Below are 19,329 nucleotides of genomic sequence, written 5' to 3'. Positions count from 1 at the left end.
GGGGCGCTTTGTTGGCTCAAGACACATTGGAGTGTGGGGCGGGAGTTGGGGTTCGAATTCTTCTCATTTTTATTTGGTTGAGAAGGTAAATTTGAGTTTTTGAGATTCTCCGAGGCACGCCCTGGGCTCAGCAAGCTAAGTCAACCAGAGGGCTGAAAGGGGCTTGAAATACCATGAGATTACACAACACCAACCTTTTGAAGACGAGAGACTAAATCATGAGCCCACCATTCGTTAATACATCATGTACTAGATTTGATCAGGCTGGTGAAAAGTAGTTACGCAAAACACGTCTATCGTCTTAGTGTAGGTGATTTGACTAACTAAAAGTCTTAACTGCTTTGCAAAGAACGTGAAGTGATGAACTCTTTTGTTTTAGTAGAGGTTTTACGGCGCTCTCAACTAACTGCATAAGGTCATATGAGGGCCAGAAGATCAGCAGAGGCGTTACAATTACAAGAGAGTAACAAACATAAAAGAGAAGAAGGGGAGATAAGGACGATAGATGTTTGATAGGAAAGAAGAAGCAAACAAAACCACAGCACCCGCCAACCACCCACGATGAACTCTTCCTTTAACCACATCTTTCTTGAATGAGATCTGTATGCCGTTCTAAGTTCTAGTACGGTATATATGTACGGGAACAGTGATAGCCTATCCACATTGTGCGCTTTAACTTTAACTTCAATAGGGGGCTCTCGTGGCCTTGAGGTTACGGCGTTCGCCTCTTATTCAATAGGTCCCGGGTTCGAATCCAGACAGCGACGGAAATTATTCTTCTCTAAAATTTTCTCCTTTCACATCCTTCCCTGCTTTGTGAAACAATGTTCGTCTCCAATTTCTGCCCCCACCCCCTCACCTCTTTTGCCCCACCTCTGGGCTCCCGATTATTTCTTCAGCCTTTCTACTGCTACTCCTTGGCTCCTTCTTACTGCTGTCTTTCAGCCACACCCCTGATCTTATGGTAGGTAAGATCTAACACCTAACCTTCTCGGACAAGGGCGAAAAATCTTGGAGGGCTTGTGCGCAACTTGTGAGCGTTAAAGATCCCTTGGTCTAAAATCGATAAGAAGAGTAGGCTTCGGCCGCCACCGGGGCAAAATTCAAAATTTTCTACAAACTGAAAATGTTTAATGTGTCCAGGGCGCTCATATGACCTTATTATGCAGTTGCGAGTGCCGTAATACACCCCCAAAAAAGAACAAACAGTCTCATTAAAATGTTATATTATATATACATATGTTCTGTGCATATTACACTCTTGCTCAGTCAACAAACCAGCTTTTGTGGTGTAGCGGTGAGGCACCTTGCCATTGCCTGCAGAAAAATCTAGTTCAATTCCCACGAGAGGATAATTTTTATCGAGAATCTACATCTTTAAGCAGGGATGTTGCATCTCTCTGAGCCTGGGTTGGCCCTGACAGACAGGGTTGAAGACTGTCTCTTTGATGATATAAATTGTGTTGATGGGGGCATAAAAACATCTACATTTAACCTGAAGTTTTACAATTTATAATAATAGATAGCATTTGTATAGCTCAAATCCTCGCTCAACAGCAAGCTCTATGTGCTTCACAATCTATACTATTACCCCAGCAGACCCGAAAGCATTCTGAAACAAACTCAACTTCCTGGGAAGCATACAGTGCAAGCGGCCATTTATAGGCGCTAAAACACTAACATACTGACAGGGTCTTTCGCTGTCTATGGCCGGGTACCCATTCCCACCTGGGTGAAGTGAGGAAAATTAGTGTAAAGTGCCTTTCCCAAGGACACAACGTCGGGCCCACGGCTCGAACCCCAAACCCGCAACCTCACGATTACAAGTCCGGTAGCCTAACCACTAGGCCACCGACGCCACGATCAGACAGACTGACACAGACGAACAAAAAGGAAAACCTCATCACACACAACACAGCGAGGAAGGCCATATTTCTCACAACAAAATCATCAACACTGTCTTCGCGGTGCAACAATGTCTTAGTCTTTATTTATTCATTCGTCATCAAAAGATAAAAAGCCAGGTCAACTGCACTCATCATTTATTCCTTCAGGATAGTGTGTGGAAGTGGAAAGCTGTCAGTTTATATTACTACATGTACATGAAACAAAGAACACAAGACAATCTGAAATTGAAGAATTTTGTGTTTTGCAGTTTTTGTGACAGTTAAGTTCTTTAACAGATTTTGAGGCAATGTTTCTATCCCAGTTTTCTTTGTGGAGCACATTAGTGAGCTAGCCCATATATATATTCATGTCAAACAGAGCAGGACATGCAAAAATAAAACCATCGTTCGATAGGAAATGGTTATGTGGAGGCTATTCATCCCCATTCGATGAACTACTGGATAACAACAGAACACAAATCTGCTTAGTTCAATGAAATCCGAACTGCAAATTGTTTCTGGATTATTATATATATATATATATACTTTTAAAAAAATGAATTAAAAAAAAAGAAAAAAGAACTGCAAGAGATGAACTCCCAAGAGCAAAGCGACAACTCAATCTAAAAGCAAGAAGTCAAAAATATTCATCATCCATGACAGATGGATGTATCTGAGACTGTTTCTTCAATGGCGTGGAAAATGGGACTTAAGTAACGACCCACGCAGCACACAGGGCAGACACGGTGGCATCGAGCGGCCGGCCCACATGGCACAGCTCCTTTAGTTTTAGTAAGAGTTTTACGGCACTTGCAACACAATAAGGTCATATAAGTGCCAAAGATTAGAGGTGTTACAAGAGAGTAACAAACACAAAAAAGAAGGAGGGGAGATAAAGACGATAGTTGTTTGATAGAAAAGAAGGAACAAACCACACCAGGGCACCTACCATCCACCAACATGGCACTGCTCCGAGACATCTCCTTGGCTTACATCCCACACCAAGGTTATCAATGCACGTTTCACTTCATGCAATCAAAGTTCACAGACGATTATTTTTACATAAATTCAACAAAGCCCCATCGCACTCCAAGCTCTACTGTAGATTGTTCTTCTAGAAAGGTAAAAGAAAGGAGAGCTTATGTTTGCCATCATTTTTCCACAAACCACAGACAATGAACATACTACAAATACATACCTCTACTCGTTCACAAAGGAGCAGGAAAGAAAAGTAGTCTTAGAGTTAAGGAAAAGCACACTGACACATGAAATAGAAGAACGCGCAAATGTGTTAAAATAGAATCAACTATTAAGAGTTACGCTTCTGTTGCCTGAGAATAAACACAGCTTAACTAAAAAGAGCAAGCTGTCGCTCTGGCCGTCCTAATCTGCTCTCCAGTATTTCTATGACTCAACACAGCATCAATAAAAGCATCACAAAAGTCAAGCTCCTTCAAGGAAAGTGAAGTGGAATGCGGTATAGAAAAGACCAAATATGTTGAGAGAGGATGGGTATGTTAACTTTAAGTAAGCACTGGTTTCCACAGCGAGGTGTCACACGAGCTTGCTGCTCTATGAACACAGCCACGCTTGTTCTCTACATTTTTCTTCCTGTTTGGACAGACATACATTCACAGACTTCAGCTTCTGGCACAGAAATGTAGAAAACCCTTCCAAGTCCTGCCATAGTGCGTTGGGTACCCGAGATACGCGTACACACGTATATATATTCACTGAGACAACTTGATACACATGCATGCAGACTCTTTATAGACTACAATCCTCTGCATCCAGGTATATGTTGCTACCGTATCAACTCAATGAGAGGGGGAAAAAAGCATATAAAACGAGTGGAAACCAAAAACAAAACCCACAAATCACCATGCATTAGTTCTGTAATGCACACCGTTAGCTCATTCTTTACACACAAACGACATATACACAAAGTTCATCAATCTACAGTCACGGGGGGATCTATATATATATTTAGAACACACACAACGCTCCGACAGTTCCTGGGGGCAAGCGACCGAGACGGTACTGGACACGGTATCCAAGGCTGTGCCGCCCCGCCCACACACAGAGAGAGCCACAAACGGCTGTTGTGTCGTGAGGGGGGTTCGTCGGACGCGCTCACACCACAGACCCCCCTAGTGAGATAAAAGCAGGGCGTCTGCCAAGCGCAATAGCAGCTCGCAGAACGTTATTCCTCCATGAATAATTACTGTGCGTTGAATGCAATCTCATTCCTTGGTGATTTTTCTTTTCCCTCCCCCTTAAGAAGGGTGCAGTAGAAGAGACTTCAGAAGTGAGCCTCAGAGCGGGCGCCTCAGCCGTCTCCCGTCACTTGCTCTGGCGGCTGCTGCAGGAAGCTCTTCCAGCGTGCTATAAACTCAGTCACCGTCTCCACGCTCACACCTGCAGACAAAAGCAAGTAGGGAAATATGACATTGTAGTAGTGAGAAAGTTTTAGTTTTAGTAAGAGTATCACGGCACTTGCAACACAATAAGGTCATATAAGTGCCGAAGATTAGAGATGTTACAAGAGAGCAACAAACATAAAAAAGAAGGAAGAGAGATTTGGTTTTAGAAGAGGTTTTACTGCGCTCGCAACTGCATAAGGTCATATGAGCGCGCGGAACACACCAAACATTTTCAGTTGGTAGGAAATTTTGAATTGGGCCTGGGTGGTGGCCGAAGCCTACTCTTACTGATTTTAGACCACCAAGGGATCTTTAAAGTGTGCAACTTGCACACGAGACCTCCGAGATTTTTCACTCTTGTATGAGAAGGCTAGGTGTAGATCTTTCCTACCAGAAGATCAGGGGTGTGGCTGAAAGAGAGCAGTAAGAAGGAGCAAAGGAGTAACAGTAGAAAGGCTGCAGAAATAGTCAGAAACCCAAGGGGAGGGGGCAGAAAGTGGAGACAAAAGCAGACGCAGAGGTGAAAGGAAGCAAAAGGAGGTGAAAGAAGACAATTTTAGAGAAGAAAATTTTTCCGTCGCTGCCCGGATTTTAACCCGGGACCTTTGAATGAGAGGCGACAAACACCTTAACCTCTAGGCCCCAAGAGATGATACTACTAAGCCTAAATGAAACGACAGAAAAGACTGCGCACCTTCCTGCTGGGCGGAGGTCCTCACTTGCTGGATGACCGGCAGAAGAGGCGGCTCCAGCAGCTTGTGCTCCCCGGTCAGGATGACCACCACGCTGTTGTTGCCCGTGAAGGTGCCCGTCTGCTGGGCCAGGTAGCGAGCACAGCCCAGAAGTTCCAGAATGTACCTGAGACAAAACAAAACAACAAAAAATAAAATAAAATAGAATTAAAAAAAAAACAAAAAAAACCAGTCACAAAGTTAAACATACACATTTTTAAAGTTTTAGTAAGAGTTATACAGCACTTGCAACATTTTTACTTTACTTTACTTTTCCGATCCAGCGGCCATTTGGGTTCCGATTCCCTTGTAACACAATAAGGTCATATAAGTGCCGAAGATTAGAGGTGTTACAAGAGAGTAACGAACATAAAAAAGGAGGGGAGATAAAGATGAAAAATGTTTTTAGTTAAGTTTTAGTAGAGGTTTTACGGCACTCAGAACTGCATAAGGTCATATGAGCGCCAGAAGATTAGAGGTGGTACAAGAGAGTAACAAACATAAAAAAGAAGGAGGGGAGATAAACACGAGATGTTTGACAGGAAAGAAGGAGCAAACCACACCAGAGCACCCGCCAACCGCCCACCGAGATTGTTAAAAATAACAAAAGATAGACAACTACACAAATGAAGCAGTTGCAGAAAATCTTGAGAAAGTACTCCTTTACCACATTTCCTCACTGTCTTGCCCAGACGTAGAATGAGTCCAAGCAAATTTCTAGATTTTTTATGCAAGGTACCGTACTTGTTTTTGAGAAAGTATTTGTGTGTGCTTTTCTTGAGGACAAAACAAAACATGACTGAACTTCTTCTTTTTCCTCGCTCTCGATGACAGCAGCTAGACAGTCAGTCCAATGTCGCGCACAAACTGTGCAGTCCGCTTCAAATCTAAGAGACTGCCATAGAGCTTTCTCTCAAGGGGAGTCACATTCTGCCACGTCTGTGTACGAAAAGTGGTGTAGCGCTGAAGGATATGGTTGGCATCCTCTTGGTCGTGTCTACATTCACAGATCGCGGACTCTCCCACTTTTAATTTAGTGTGCATATGGTGTTTGAGTCATATAACTGAACAGAAAATGACCCGCCAGCAAATTCTAAGGATGCTAAATGTATCTTTTTTCCCACAACACTGAGATAACGAACGTTCAGCATGCGTACCATGAGTCCCGGTTTTTCTTCTTCAGGATGCCGTGCTGCTGGGACAACAAGGTCTCCTGATTCTTCTGGGCACGGATATATCTGGAACAAAATAGAACAGTTGTCTTTCTTTGGGCGTCATATCAAATCTGTCAATGCAGAAACTTGTATAAGGTGGAATTTCTTGTTAACCGCCCAACCCAAGTTTAGTTTTAGTAAGAGTTTTACGGCACTTGCAACACAATAAGGTCATATAAGTGCTGAAGATTAGAGGTGTTACTGCAAAGTAACAAACACAAAAAAGAAGGAAGGGAGATAAGGATGATAGATGTTAGATAGGAAAGAAGGAGCAAACCACACCAGAGCACCCGCCAACCACCCACAAGAGTTTTCTTTCTTTGAGCGTCATGTCAAATCTGTCAATGTAGAAACTTGTATAAGGTGGAATTTCTAGTTAACCCCTCAACCCAAATAAATTGATGGTATAGACAATAATTGAACATACGCAAAGAAAGCAAAACACCTGTCCACAACAGAAAAGAAACGAGCAATTAAAACCCTTAACACTTTGCGGCCAAAAGGCTCATATAGAGTAAAAACTCTTGCCATCAAAGGCAAAGGCATTTTGGGGAATATCCAAAGAAACTGGGAGATAAACATCGCCGATCGGCGAGATGAGGCGACAGAGTGTAAACCCACTTCCACCCGAGTTGCCTCCCTGAGCAGACACACCCATCTGGGCTGCCTCCAGCCACACCCACAGATCTAGGTACCCACACGAAAACTGCAACAACTTTCCCTCCAAACAGCGACAAAATTAGCGGACAATAAGTATACAGTGGGGGAACGTTGACCAAGATGGCCCAAAACAGACAGAGCTAGAGATTCTTTGTTGCTGCCCTAATCACCAAATGGCGTTACCGGTAGTAAATAAGTAAGCGTACAGAAATTATGCAACATCGGTAACTTTAAAGTTGTTTTTAAAAAACTTGGAAATAATGGACTGGAGCAAGTTTTATAGAGACAAAAAGGGATTTGGATTGTCTCGTAGTCAGGTAGCCGCATGGACACAAGTATTCTCGTAGGCCGTCAGCAATGAGTTAAAAAAATAAAATCAAACACTCGACAGAAACTGACACCTTTACATTTAAAGAGAAATAAAGAGGAAAAGCAAGGGAAGCTGACTTCACCTCTTCCAGCCAAACATTTAGTAAGTCGGGGGATCGGCTAGTGTCGCGATAACCGCTTTGCGCCCTCAATCTGGCTAGCAAACTGCCCCGACCAGACCCGATCAAGCCAATGGGCACCCGGTATAAAGCCTCCCTCAGAGGCGTACACGACCAAGAAGAGGTGTATCCCCACCACCCCTCTCCACCGTAAAACGAGTGTTACCCTCATGATCTGCTGCCCCATCACCTCTCACCTGTTGCCTTTCCGGAGCTGGACCTCCAGCCACCTGATGACCTCCCTGGCACTGGTGCATTCCTTTTTCTTCATGTCCAGGCTGTCCACAACTGGAACAACAACACAGAAATAAAAACTATTATAAATACACTATTTAAAGCACCTCAGACACCAGATAGCTACCATGAGCTGCCCCGCCAAGAACAAGAGATTATCTTCAGACTAAGGACACAACACACAAGACTGAGACAACATACGTACAGATGTTTTAAACTAGCACAATCACCAAAATGCCAGTGTGGAGAGGCGGACCAAACTGTTTAACACATCCTTCAGCACTGCAAGACACACAGGGCCCTGAGACAGGAAACGTGGCCAACCCCACTGACGCTACAAGAGAAGCTATATGGGCTGACAGATGAACTGAGCAGGACGGCCCAATTTATGACAGATACCAGACTTTAAGTGTGATGCGATCGAGAAGAAGATGGAACAACAACACAACAATAATGGGAACTGGAGTTTTAGTTTTAGTAGAGGTTTTACGCCGCTCACAACCGCATAAGGTCATATGGGCGCCAGAAGATTAGAGGTGTTACAAGAGAGTAACAGCGTTCACAACTGCATAAGGTCATATGGGCGCCAGAAGATTAGAGGTGTTACAAGAGAGTAACAAACAAAAAAAGGAGGAGAGATAAAGACGATAGTTGTTCGATAGGAAAGAAGGAGCAAACCTCACAGGAGCATCCGCCACCCACCCACTGTCTCAGACTATCTGTCCACCCGGTATAAAGCCTCATTCCCTCATTCAGTCTCAGTCAGACTATCTGTCCACCCAGTATATAGCCTCATTCAGTTTCTGTCAGACTATCTGTCCACCCAGTATAAAGCCTCATTCCCTCATCCTCTCTCAGACTATCTGTCCACCCAGTATAGAGCCTCATTCCCTCATTCTGTCTCAGTCAGACTATCTGTCCACCGACCTGCTAAGGGGATGACCAGGATGCACCGCGCCGTAGCTGCCAGTTCCTTGACCTTGGTCAGGTGGCGACAGAGAGCTGCGTCATCCACCAGGACGTACGGAGGGAACACTTGCTGGTCCGACGTCTTGAGGCTGCCCTCCAGCTCCCGAACCTCCGCCTGCTCAACCGGGGATAATACAATAGATTTAGTTGTTTTTTTTTTTGGGGGGGGGGGGGAGGTTCGTAAGAGTTTTACGGCACTTGCAACACAATAAGGTAATATAAGTGCAGAAGCAAGCATAGATGTTTATGTCTTAGTAAGTGCTTTATGGCACTAGCAACACAATAAGGTCATATAAGTGCCGAAGAATAGATGTGTTACAAGAGAGTAACATACACAAAAAAGAAGGAGGGGAGATAAGGACGACAGATATGTTTGACAAGAAAGAAGGAGAAAACTACACCAGAGCACCCAAAAACCACCCACATATATTTAGTTAAAAAAAAAAATTAAATTATATATATTTAGTTCAAAGAAAAAACAACAACAAAACAGGGGCCCCCTCCTCCCCTAAAAAAAAACCCATTCATAACATTCTCCCAACATCCACAAACACACAGGAAACTCAGCATAATGCCAGCATCAATGAAAAAAAAGAACATGTTAATTTTTCTTTCAATACCACTATTCACAGAAGTTGATTAAATTATGCAAACACAGAGCAAAGCGTTTTTCACTACTCAGTGTCAGAAAGAATTTGCAGAGAAGCACAAAAGTCACTTTTTTTAATGCCTGTAATGCATGCAATATCATTTTCGTATAGAACACTTTTTTCTCTTCCAGTAAATATAGCTTTCAATACTTATAAGAACACTGCAAAATGAAGAAGCTCACAAACATACATGAATACAACATTAGTATTAGTTTAAGTTTTAGTAGAGTTTTTACGGTGCCCGCACCTGCATAAGGTCATATGAGCAAAAAGCTTAAATTGGAGAAGGCCTATGTACGCACACATATACAGATAAACAAGTAATGAAGTGAGAAAAGTGCCCAACGTCCAAAATTGAGACGAGAGCGAGATAACTCACCTGTAGCCTAAGCTGGGCCATGTCTCGCATGAGCTGGTTGCGTCGGCTCTCGGTGTCCTTCTGTGAATTCAAGGAACAAACACAGGGGAACTTGAGTCAGTGCTTTTTAGTGTTGATTTTTGTAAGAGTTTTATGGCATTTGCAACACAATAAGGTCATAAAAGTGCCGAAGATTAGAGGTGTTACAAGAGAGTAGCAAACACAAAAAAGAAGGAGGAGAGATAAAGATGATAGTTGTTTGACAGGAAAGAAGGATCAAACCACACCAGAGCACCCGCCAAGCACCCACACACTCACTTTTATGGCCACTTCGGTGCGAAAATAAAGCACAAATATGTTAAGTATAAGACAAGAGTTCAAAAGAAAAAGAATCATACAATCACGATAAGGTCATACAAGTGCCGAAGATTAGAGGTGCTACAAGAGAGTAACAAACCCCCCCAAAAAGAAGGAAGAGAGATCAGGACGATAGATGTTCGATAGAAAAGAAAGAACAAACCACACCAGAGCACCCGCTAACCACCCACGTATTTGTTCTGCCCGTAAAATTGTGATAAGATGCATTTCTAGCAAACATGGAGAAATGTCATGTGGGGAAAAAAGAACAAGAGTGCTCTTAGCAATTATGAGAGCATGTGAAAAATGTAGGAAATACTGTAAAACTTTCCAAAAACATACAAATAAAAAAACAAAACAAAAAAATCAGCAAAGAAATGATTTTACCATCTTTATTTTTTGGTAAGTGTTTTACGGCGCTCGCAACTGCATAAGGGCATATGAGCATGTGGGACACACCTAATATTTTCAGTTGGTAGGAAGTTTTGAATTTTGCCCGGGTGGCGGCTGAAGCCTACTCTTATTGATTTTGGACCACCAAGATTTTTCGCCCTTGACCGAGAAGGCTAGGTGTAGACCTTTCCTACCAGACCATCAGGGGTGTGGCTGAAAGACAGCAGTAAGAAGGAGCCAATGAGTACCATTTGAAAGGCTGCAGAAAGAGTCAGGAGCTCAGAGGAGGGGGCAAAGAGGGTGAGGGCGTGGGGGAAGAAAGTGGAGACGAAAACAGATGATAGAATTTTGCAAGAGAGATGGAAAGACGGTGAAAGGAGACAACTTTAGAGAAGAACATTTTTCCATCGCTACCCAGATTCGAACCCGGGACTTATGAATGAGAGGCGAACACCTTAACCTCTAGGCCACGAGAGCCCCCTTACCATCTTCTCCATGGTGTCCTGGCTACTGGCCGGCAGGTTCGAGTCCACGGACGGCCCCAGGAACAAGGCAGTCTCTGGCTGGTAGCAGAAGTCGATGCCTTCGATGGCTGTGAGGAAGTAACCAAAGCGACGCAGGCAACAGATACGAAGAAAAGTCTGTGGGGAAATATAGAGACATTTATATATCTTTAGTTTTAGTAAGTGTTTTACGGCACTTGCGATACAATAAGGTCATCTAATCTACGGGCCGAAGATTCGAGGTGTTACAAGGGAGTAACACACACAAAAAAGGTGGGGAGATACAGATGATAGAGTGTTTGATGGGAAAGAAGAAGCAAACCACACCAGAGCACCCACCAACCACCCACAGACTAGATTTAGCATGCGACAAAGCAAATAAATGCAACAAAACAACATGATATCAGTTCAACAAAAAAACAAAAACCCCAAAAGTTAATAACAGACGATGCCCAAAATAACGGAAAAAAAACAACAACCAAACAGAAATAATCGAAAAGCGGCATCCCTGAGGACAACGGCTACACTGAAAAGAAGTAGAAGGAACAGACTAACAAGAACAGCCACCAACCACCCACACAAACAGCTGGCACCGTACTTCTTGCATAACGGTGGAAAAACGGCAACCCTGAGGACAACAGTAACACTAAAAAGAAGTAGAAGGAGCACACCAACAGGGACAGCCACCAACCACCCACACACAAACAGCCGGCACCGTACCTCTTGCATATCGGTGAGCTGAGCGCGGTGCCGGATGGTGAAGTCGATCTGCCCGTGGACCTCTGCCAGCGACGGCAGCTGACACATCTCGATGTCCTCTGTCAGGGGGAAACCCTGGGCCCAGTCCGAGAACCGCGTCTGCGTGGCAATCAGCTGCAGCTCCTGCACCCAGCACACGTCTGTCGGGGAAAATGTTTTTTGTAGCTTTAGTAGAGGTTTTACGGCGCTCGCAACTGCTTAAGGTCAAATGAGCGCCAAGGGTGGATGTCAACAGAGAAGTCTTTACAGGGAATCAGGCTTACTCTGCTCACCTCTCTAGCCTCAACAGCACAAAGTCTGCTTCGACTATCAAGGCACCCCGGAAATAGTGGTTCACAAGAGTGTGACAAACATATAAAAGAAGTAGAGGAAAATGACAATAGTAAGGATTAGGAGAGAAAAAGCAGCAGTTCCCTGTTGAAGTTCAGGCAATGTTATGAGCATGACATTGATGAATCAGCCCATTTACAATTCCACTGTGCATAAGAACATGTTAATGTCCCCCCTTTGGGAATGGCCTAAAGAAACTTCAGTCAGTAGCACTGCCCCGGAGGGTTGGGAAAAATGTGAACTTATATCGTACATTAATTCGCTAAAAATGATGCAGTGACTACTCCTTCATCATTATCCTCGTCACCATCACAGACTTAACAAATCCCCATTTTTCTTGCAACATAACAAGTTGCACCATAATCAGGACTTGGGTGGGAAAAAAAAAAATACAACAAAAATAATAACACTCCTAACATATTGCTGAAGTAGCAAGCAATCCATCCAGTCAAAAAACCCAAAAACAAACATTCTACAAAAGAATCAAACAAGATCATAATTTTACAAACTGATTAAACAAAACCATAATTCTAAAATGGAAACCAAAAAAAATTGTTTCTAATGTCCTGGTGTTTCTATGTAGGAGTCCAGTCACCCGTACAGTAGTGAACGTCATGGAAAGTTACCCGAATTTCACAATCAAAATCATTAACAATCAAAGTAAATAATTATGCAGGTTATTTCATAATATTTCTTTCAAAAGACAAAATGTTTTCATTCGTCATGATCCAAATTTTAAAAAGAGTCAGAGACCATTTTTTACTACCCATAAATTTAAATGAGCAAACACGAGACCCATTTGTCAGTTGCTACTTTCAGGGTTTGTATTTCAAATGTCAAATTCTGTAAACCACCACAGCTCATACCCTCGTTCATTTATCTTCTCGCAACACAAGCAAAGACGCTGCTGTTTTCATTGTGTATTACAGTCACATGGGGTTCGTGCAAATTGGGCAAGGCACATTCTCCATATCTTAGTCAGGCCCAGGCATTAAGCTTAGTCAAGATTTCAAGATTTCTGGGAGGACGCTGCAAAAGAGCAAATACAGCGGATCAGACCCACAGCTCAACCACAGCTACAACAGTCACACAGAGTCCACATGAAAGCTTACCATGATGGGACAACTCGTTTTCATGCGGTAAAAAGTTGAGGAGCAGAGACAACCGTTGCCACAGTGTGTGGGAACTCTGGAAAAGTAAAAAAAAACATTTAAAAAAAAAGAACAGATCAGTAACAAATGTCAGACTTGCCAACTTTCGAGATACTGAATTCTGGAATTTTAATTGCGCCGGAGCGCCACGGACACACATTTCTGTGATAGGCTACTAAAAAAACCCCCCACCCACACCACAAAAACAGCTCAAACAAACCAGAGGAGAAACAGGGAGAGAGAGATGCCGTTTCGGGAAAGGTTAGGGAAGGACGATGGATTTCCCGAAAACTTCTGGACGGTTGGCAAGCCTGAAATGTATTCAAACCTAACAAATGTTGCTGTTGTTATCAATCCAGCAACAGCTGGGCTCTCGCCCTTCTGTTCAGTGTCATGTAGGGATAAGTGTAGGTTTGTTGCAGTTGCTGTAATGTTCCACAGAGTGTGAAATCTAACGAATGAGCTAGTTTTAGTAGAGGCAGAGATGCCAACCACAGAAAACCGAAATGAGTATTGGGAAATACGAAAATGTGTATTTTCAGGTGAAAATGTGTATTCCCACGACCGACCGACCAACCAGTAGGCTAAAACAGCACCTGGACATGGATGGCTGGTGCCTCTATAAATAAATCATTGATGGTCGACCAACCAGAAATAGTAAAATGTTCAGGGTGTCCAGCAAAAAAATTACTAGCTCACCAGCTCGAAAAAGGGAGCACACACGCGTACAATATACATGTATCCAGTCAACAACATGTCAGTGTTCAATGTTGTACTGGGGTCTTGTTCGCCTTAAGTATTTCAGTCTATTATACAACATTTTCCTCTCGTTATTATATAAAAAATAAATCCTGCTTTGAGAGTTTGGAAGGGCTTAGAACAAGAATTTCGACTATCAAGAATCAGTCTGGGTGTCATGATTCATATTATGAACTGACAGACTCAAATTATTGCTCAAACTCAGAGAAAAGCAATAACTTGAATGGCTCAAGTAGACCCATGCACTGTGAGAGTTGTAACAACTGTGGTAGGGCAAGATGCAGTGACACTGAAAATCTGCCAGTCTTGAACAGAAAGCTACAACATACACTGTAGGTATAATTTACTATCACCAATCCAAGTAGGTATAATTTACTATCACCCATCCAATGAAACGTGAACACTTTATTTCAATAACACAGACTTGCAAAGTATGAGGGGTCCCGATTCTGCACATGGCCTGCACCAACACGCGCTTTGCAGAAAGCTGTAACTAATCAAAATTCTGAAAAGAGCTTCCAAGTTTTTGTCCTCTGGTGTTGCCTTAAACCCCCGATAGTATCTTAACCCCCCCCCCCCCAAAAAAAAATAATCTTCTCCCCTATTCCGTAGTCCTATACTTCGCAACGCCGTTACTCCCACCAAAGACGGTGTTTACTCACTACGATGCCGCATTTATTTATGACGCGAATGCGCACAGGGTCAGTGACCGGTCACGATGGCGAGCCAGACAATCTAAAAATCGGACGACGCTTGTATTTTCTTTTCTTTTTTTTTCCACAAATGACAGCACAGTGACGAGTCAGAGTATTTATTACATTTTATTTGAACGGCGACATTGTGTTTATACTGCACAACCTGCATGCCACAATGTTGCGTTATCAGACAACTGCTGGCAAACTTCTCGGTGGTAACGAAAGCGAAAGTAGATCTTGATTTTCCCGATCGAGCCTCGGTGTCGCATATGCTTCCGCCTGCCGCCATAGCTGCCTTTTCGCGTGAAAGTGAAACATACTCTCCAGACGGGGAAAAGATGAACGAATATAATATCACGATCACGACCGGCAAAAATGAACTTACTGACCACATCAGACTTGGTTTTCAAATATTCCAGTTCTGCGATACTGATACTATTTTGACAAAAGATGGGACCTGAGATAATTAAGTTTACTCGCCCAAGCTGAATCTCGTAGTTTTCGCATTCCAGGATGCGTATTTTTTCATGAAAAGTCGTATTCGCGTATTTTCGGCCAAAAATCGTACTAAAATACGTAAAATCGTACTGGTTGGCATCTCTGTAGAGGTTTCACAGTGCCCGCAACTGCATAAGGTCATATGAGCGCCAGAAGATTAGAGGTGCTACAAGAGAGTAACAAACATAAAAAAGAAGAAGGGGAGATAAGGATGACAGATGTTTGATAGGAAAGAAGAAGCAAACCACACCAGAGCACCCGCCAACCACCCACTCTAACGAATAAAGGAACATAAAGATGCTGACTTCCTGAAACAAAAGCAGTAATGAATAATGAATAATAACTAATCTCTGATCTCATCAAAGGTAACGGTATTGAATTATCAGAACTCGATCGTAGAGTAGAGCAGAGCCAGTTAACAGCACACTAATGGTACCCTTGCATTTCTAGGATACAGCAAATCTGGTTTAGTTTAGTTTTAGTAAGAGTTTTACGGCACTTGCAACACAATAAGGTCACATAAGAGCCGAAGATTAGAAGTGTTCCAAGAGAGTAACAAACATAAAATAGAAGGGGGAGAGATCAGGACAATAGATGTTGGATGGGAAAGAAGGAGCAAACCACACCAGAGCACCCGCCAACCACCCACAGCTAATCTGGCAGTGAAGGAATAGGGATCACCAGAAAAGAAAAAAACCAACAAAAAAAAACAACCCCAAACAAACCTGAGCACAGACAGAGATGATCGACACCTGTCCCCGCATCCAATCACACATGACCTTGACAGTGGGCAGCAGACCCTCCGCTTGGACAGCCTCTAACCTATGCTGCAGTTTACGCTGTCCCATTTCTTGCCTGAGAAAAAAGTCCATGAACACTCAATAACCATGTTTCATGAACACTATAAAATCACTATGTTTCATGTTGGTCACCAAAATAAACACTCAATCAGTATGTTTCAAGTTTGTAACAACTGACATAAACACTATAAATCACTACGCTTCAAGTTTGTCACTGACATATAGACTATAAATCACTATGTTATAAGTTTATCACTCACATAAAGACTATAAACCACTATGCTTCAAGTTTGTAACTGACATAAACACTATAAATCACTATGTTTCAAGTTTTATCACCGATATAAAGACTATAAACCACTATGCTTCAAGTTTGTAACTGACATAAACACTATAAATCTATAAATCAGTATGTTTCAAGTTTGTAACAACCGACATAAACACTATAAATCACTATGTTTCAAGTTTGTCACTGACATAAACAGTATAAATCACTGTTTCAAGTGTGTCACTGACATAAACAGTATAAACCACTATGTTTCAAAAGTGTCACTGACATAAACAGTATAAATCACTATGTTTAAAGTGTGTCACTGACATAAACAGTATAAATCACTATGTTTAAAGTGTGTCACTGACATAAACACTATAAATCCCTACCGTATGTTTCAAGTTGGTCACCAACATAAAGACTATGAATCATTATGTTTCAAGGTTGTAACCGACATAAAGACAATAAATCACGAAGTTTCAAGTTTGTCACCAACATAAACACGACTACAAACGCACATGGCCATGACGACCAAAAAGTCCTTTCTCCTGAAGGGGGAAATTACTTTTGAAATACCGAAAGAAACATACAAAAAGAACATACTTTTTGCTCAGAGCTTAAACACAAGATCCAAATATTTTCCACAAATGCCTTACAAAAGCAATACATATATATGCTACTGTGTTTACAGTTCAATTTTGATTACCTGAAGCTCCTACAACTACATTCCAACATTGTCCTTTTTCTAACATAAGATTTTTGAAAGACTTCATGGATCAAACAAAAGCCCAGAGAAAACGGCATGCAGCAAGCCAGATGTTCCCGTTATTACCAAAAAAAAAAAAAAAAAGACTACCAAATTGATCACAGCCATGAAGTTTCACAAAAGACTTACTTTTCCGTGTTACTGGAAGAACTTTGCTCGTTGTCTGCTTCATCTGTTTCGGTCAAATTCCCTGATTGTTCTAGAAATTGAAAAAAGAAAAATGAAATGATATTAGAGCAAAACAAAATTGGAGAAACTGTCATGCACACAGAGTTATGAGCTGAAAAAAAACCCAAACAACCCCAAAACAATCCCTTTTTAAAAATGAATACCAGGTGGGAAAAGAAAAAAAACCCTAGATAGCTAATCTAGGAATGCACAAGACTGAACCAGCATTCTACCTTCAATTTTGTCTTTGGTGCATTCATCCAGCCAGCTAAAAAACCACACATTCTTCTTTACAATTCCGCCACAATATTCCTTACTTAGCCACATCATATATCATGCAATAATTTTCAAACGGTAAACTTTGTAGGTATCAGATCATACTGTTTGACAGAGTGAATCAGTGTGTAATCATAAATAAAATAAAATAAAATACACTTTTATTTGTCCCAGAAGGGCACTTTGGTTTACAATGGCAAACATACATAATACATATATAAATACGTACATACATAAATACAAACATAAATACACAATATTACACAAATACAGAACAGTTTACAACCATGCCACTGTCAGTCGCCACTGTGCAGCGTCCTGTATTTTGAGCTAAGGTTGTGTGTCTTGCTCAAGGACACACCCCAGTGACCACCCATCTGATCCCCGAGTCACCGACACTTGCTTGACATTACTTGAGTCTAACCTCACTACTCACTTAGCCACTGGAGCCCCCCATAACAAACTATTGTCAATGCTGCAACATGAAATGAAAATTCACTAGAGACTTGTTCCTTTGTTGGTTTGTTTGAGTAAAGAAAAGCACATCGACCAATAACGGTCATGCAGTGCTGGGACATGTTAAGACAGACAGACAGAAACAACAGAGGGGAAAGTAAAGGAAGTAGGACCTACCAGTGACTCGAGACACTTGGACCAGATCTTGACTTTGTTAAAATAAATCCGATTAAATATTAAGCTCAGCTAATTTCAGAAGGAATTACAAACAAAATTACAGTAGAATGTCATCACACAAACTCACCAGTATCGGTAGGAAAGAAGTTGGTCTCTGTGTCCGTCTCTATCTCAAAGTTTGCCAGTTTCTCGGTGATCTCAGCAACATGCTTGGCTTCCAGCGAGGACATGAAACCTGCAGTGACATGGCCAACGGGGTTGTCAATTATTTACTCTCCAGTGACACCTCTGAGCTTTGGCTCTTATATGACCTCTAACTTTGAGTTGAAAGTGCTGCAAAACTCTTACTTACAACAGTAAATTAACCTGGAAGAAAAAACAAACCCACAGCAAGCACAATAGAATTTTTTTTTTTTAGCTGCCATAAGGTTATGTTTAGTCATAGCCTACAGTTCTACAGTTTTTACAACGAGCATATCGTCACATATCGCCACTGTGCTAGCAAAAGAATGTACTTTTTGCTTAGCGCTTAAACACATGATCAAAATATTTTCCACAAATACTTTAAAATATCATTACATATATATATATATGCTACTGTGGTCACTGTTCAATTCTGAGCGCCTGAAGTTCCTACATTTCAGCACCTTTTTAACGTAACATTTTTTTGCCAGACTCCATGGCTCAAACAAAAAACCTAGAGAAGATGGCATCATCATTGCCTTTCTCACCCTGCACCAGAGTATAGGCCACGGACAAACACCTTCCACCTTTATCTATCCTGGGCTAGCCTCTTGATGTTATTCCACGTCTTCCCACTTTTCTGTACATCGATTTCTGGTGCAGCAAGCTACTATATGTTCCTGTCATCACCAAAAAGCACTACTGACTCACCGGGTGGCACATTCACCACTCATGTTAGACTCACCGGGTGGCACATTCACCACTCATGTTAGACTCACCGGGTGGCACATTCGCCACTCATGTTAGACTCACCGGGTGGCACGGGAACCTCCTCGTTCCCCTGCGACATCTCGGAGGCGTGGGGGTTGTTGGCCAGGTCCTGGCCCAGGAACATGAGGGAGGAGGAGAAGAGCTCGGAGGACATGTGTGCCAGGCCGCTGTTGTCCACGCCGTTGGACCAGATGTGCTGCAGGTCGCCGTTGGGCAGGGCGTGGCCCGAGGACGGCCACGTGGACCCACCTGAAAGTGAGGCAACGGAGAGTCATGTTTTGGTTAGTGTTTTATCGCGCTCGCAACTGCAAAAGGTCATATGAGCTCCAGGGGACACATTAAACATTTTTAGCATTGGGCTCTCTCACATGAGTTGGATGAAGAGTTATGACACCCCCCCCCC

The 19,329-nt window shown here is 42.4% G+C and overlaps 1 protein-coding gene across 1 annotated transcript in view; it reads right to left on the bottom strand.

Moving 5' to 3' along the window:
• Window positions 1-3,263: 3,263 nt before the first annotated feature.
• Window positions 3,264-19,329, bottom strand: part of LOC101849412 (protein SMG5) — a gene marked incomplete in the record, with an annotated part of 32,153 nt that continues 16,087 nt past the window's right edge. The window contains 13 exon segments of the mRNA XM_005110020.3: window positions 3,264-4,304; window positions 5,004-5,167; window positions 6,198-6,278; window positions 7,600-7,690; window positions 8,564-8,720; window positions 9,635-9,694; window positions 10,849-11,004; window positions 11,587-11,765; window positions 13,068-13,143; window positions 15,784-15,913; window positions 17,025-17,094; window positions 18,100-18,207; window positions 18,969-19,175. Coding sequence (XP_005110077.2) covers window positions 4,216-4,304; window positions 5,004-5,167; window positions 6,198-6,278; window positions 7,600-7,690; window positions 8,564-8,720; window positions 9,635-9,694; window positions 10,849-11,004; window positions 11,587-11,765; window positions 13,068-13,143; window positions 15,784-15,913; window positions 17,025-17,094; window positions 18,100-18,207; window positions 18,969-19,175 — 1,568 coding nt within the window.

The sequence above is a fragment of the Aplysia californica genome, unplaced genomic scaffold (assembly GCF_000002075.1).
Source record: "Aplysia californica isolate F4 #8 unplaced genomic scaffold, AplCal3.0 scaffold00842, whole genome shotgun sequence".
Lineage (NCBI taxonomy): Eukaryota > Metazoa > Mollusca > Gastropoda > Aplysiida > Aplysiidae > Aplysia > Aplysia californica.
This window is presented reverse-complemented; position numbering and strand designations above follow the sequence as displayed.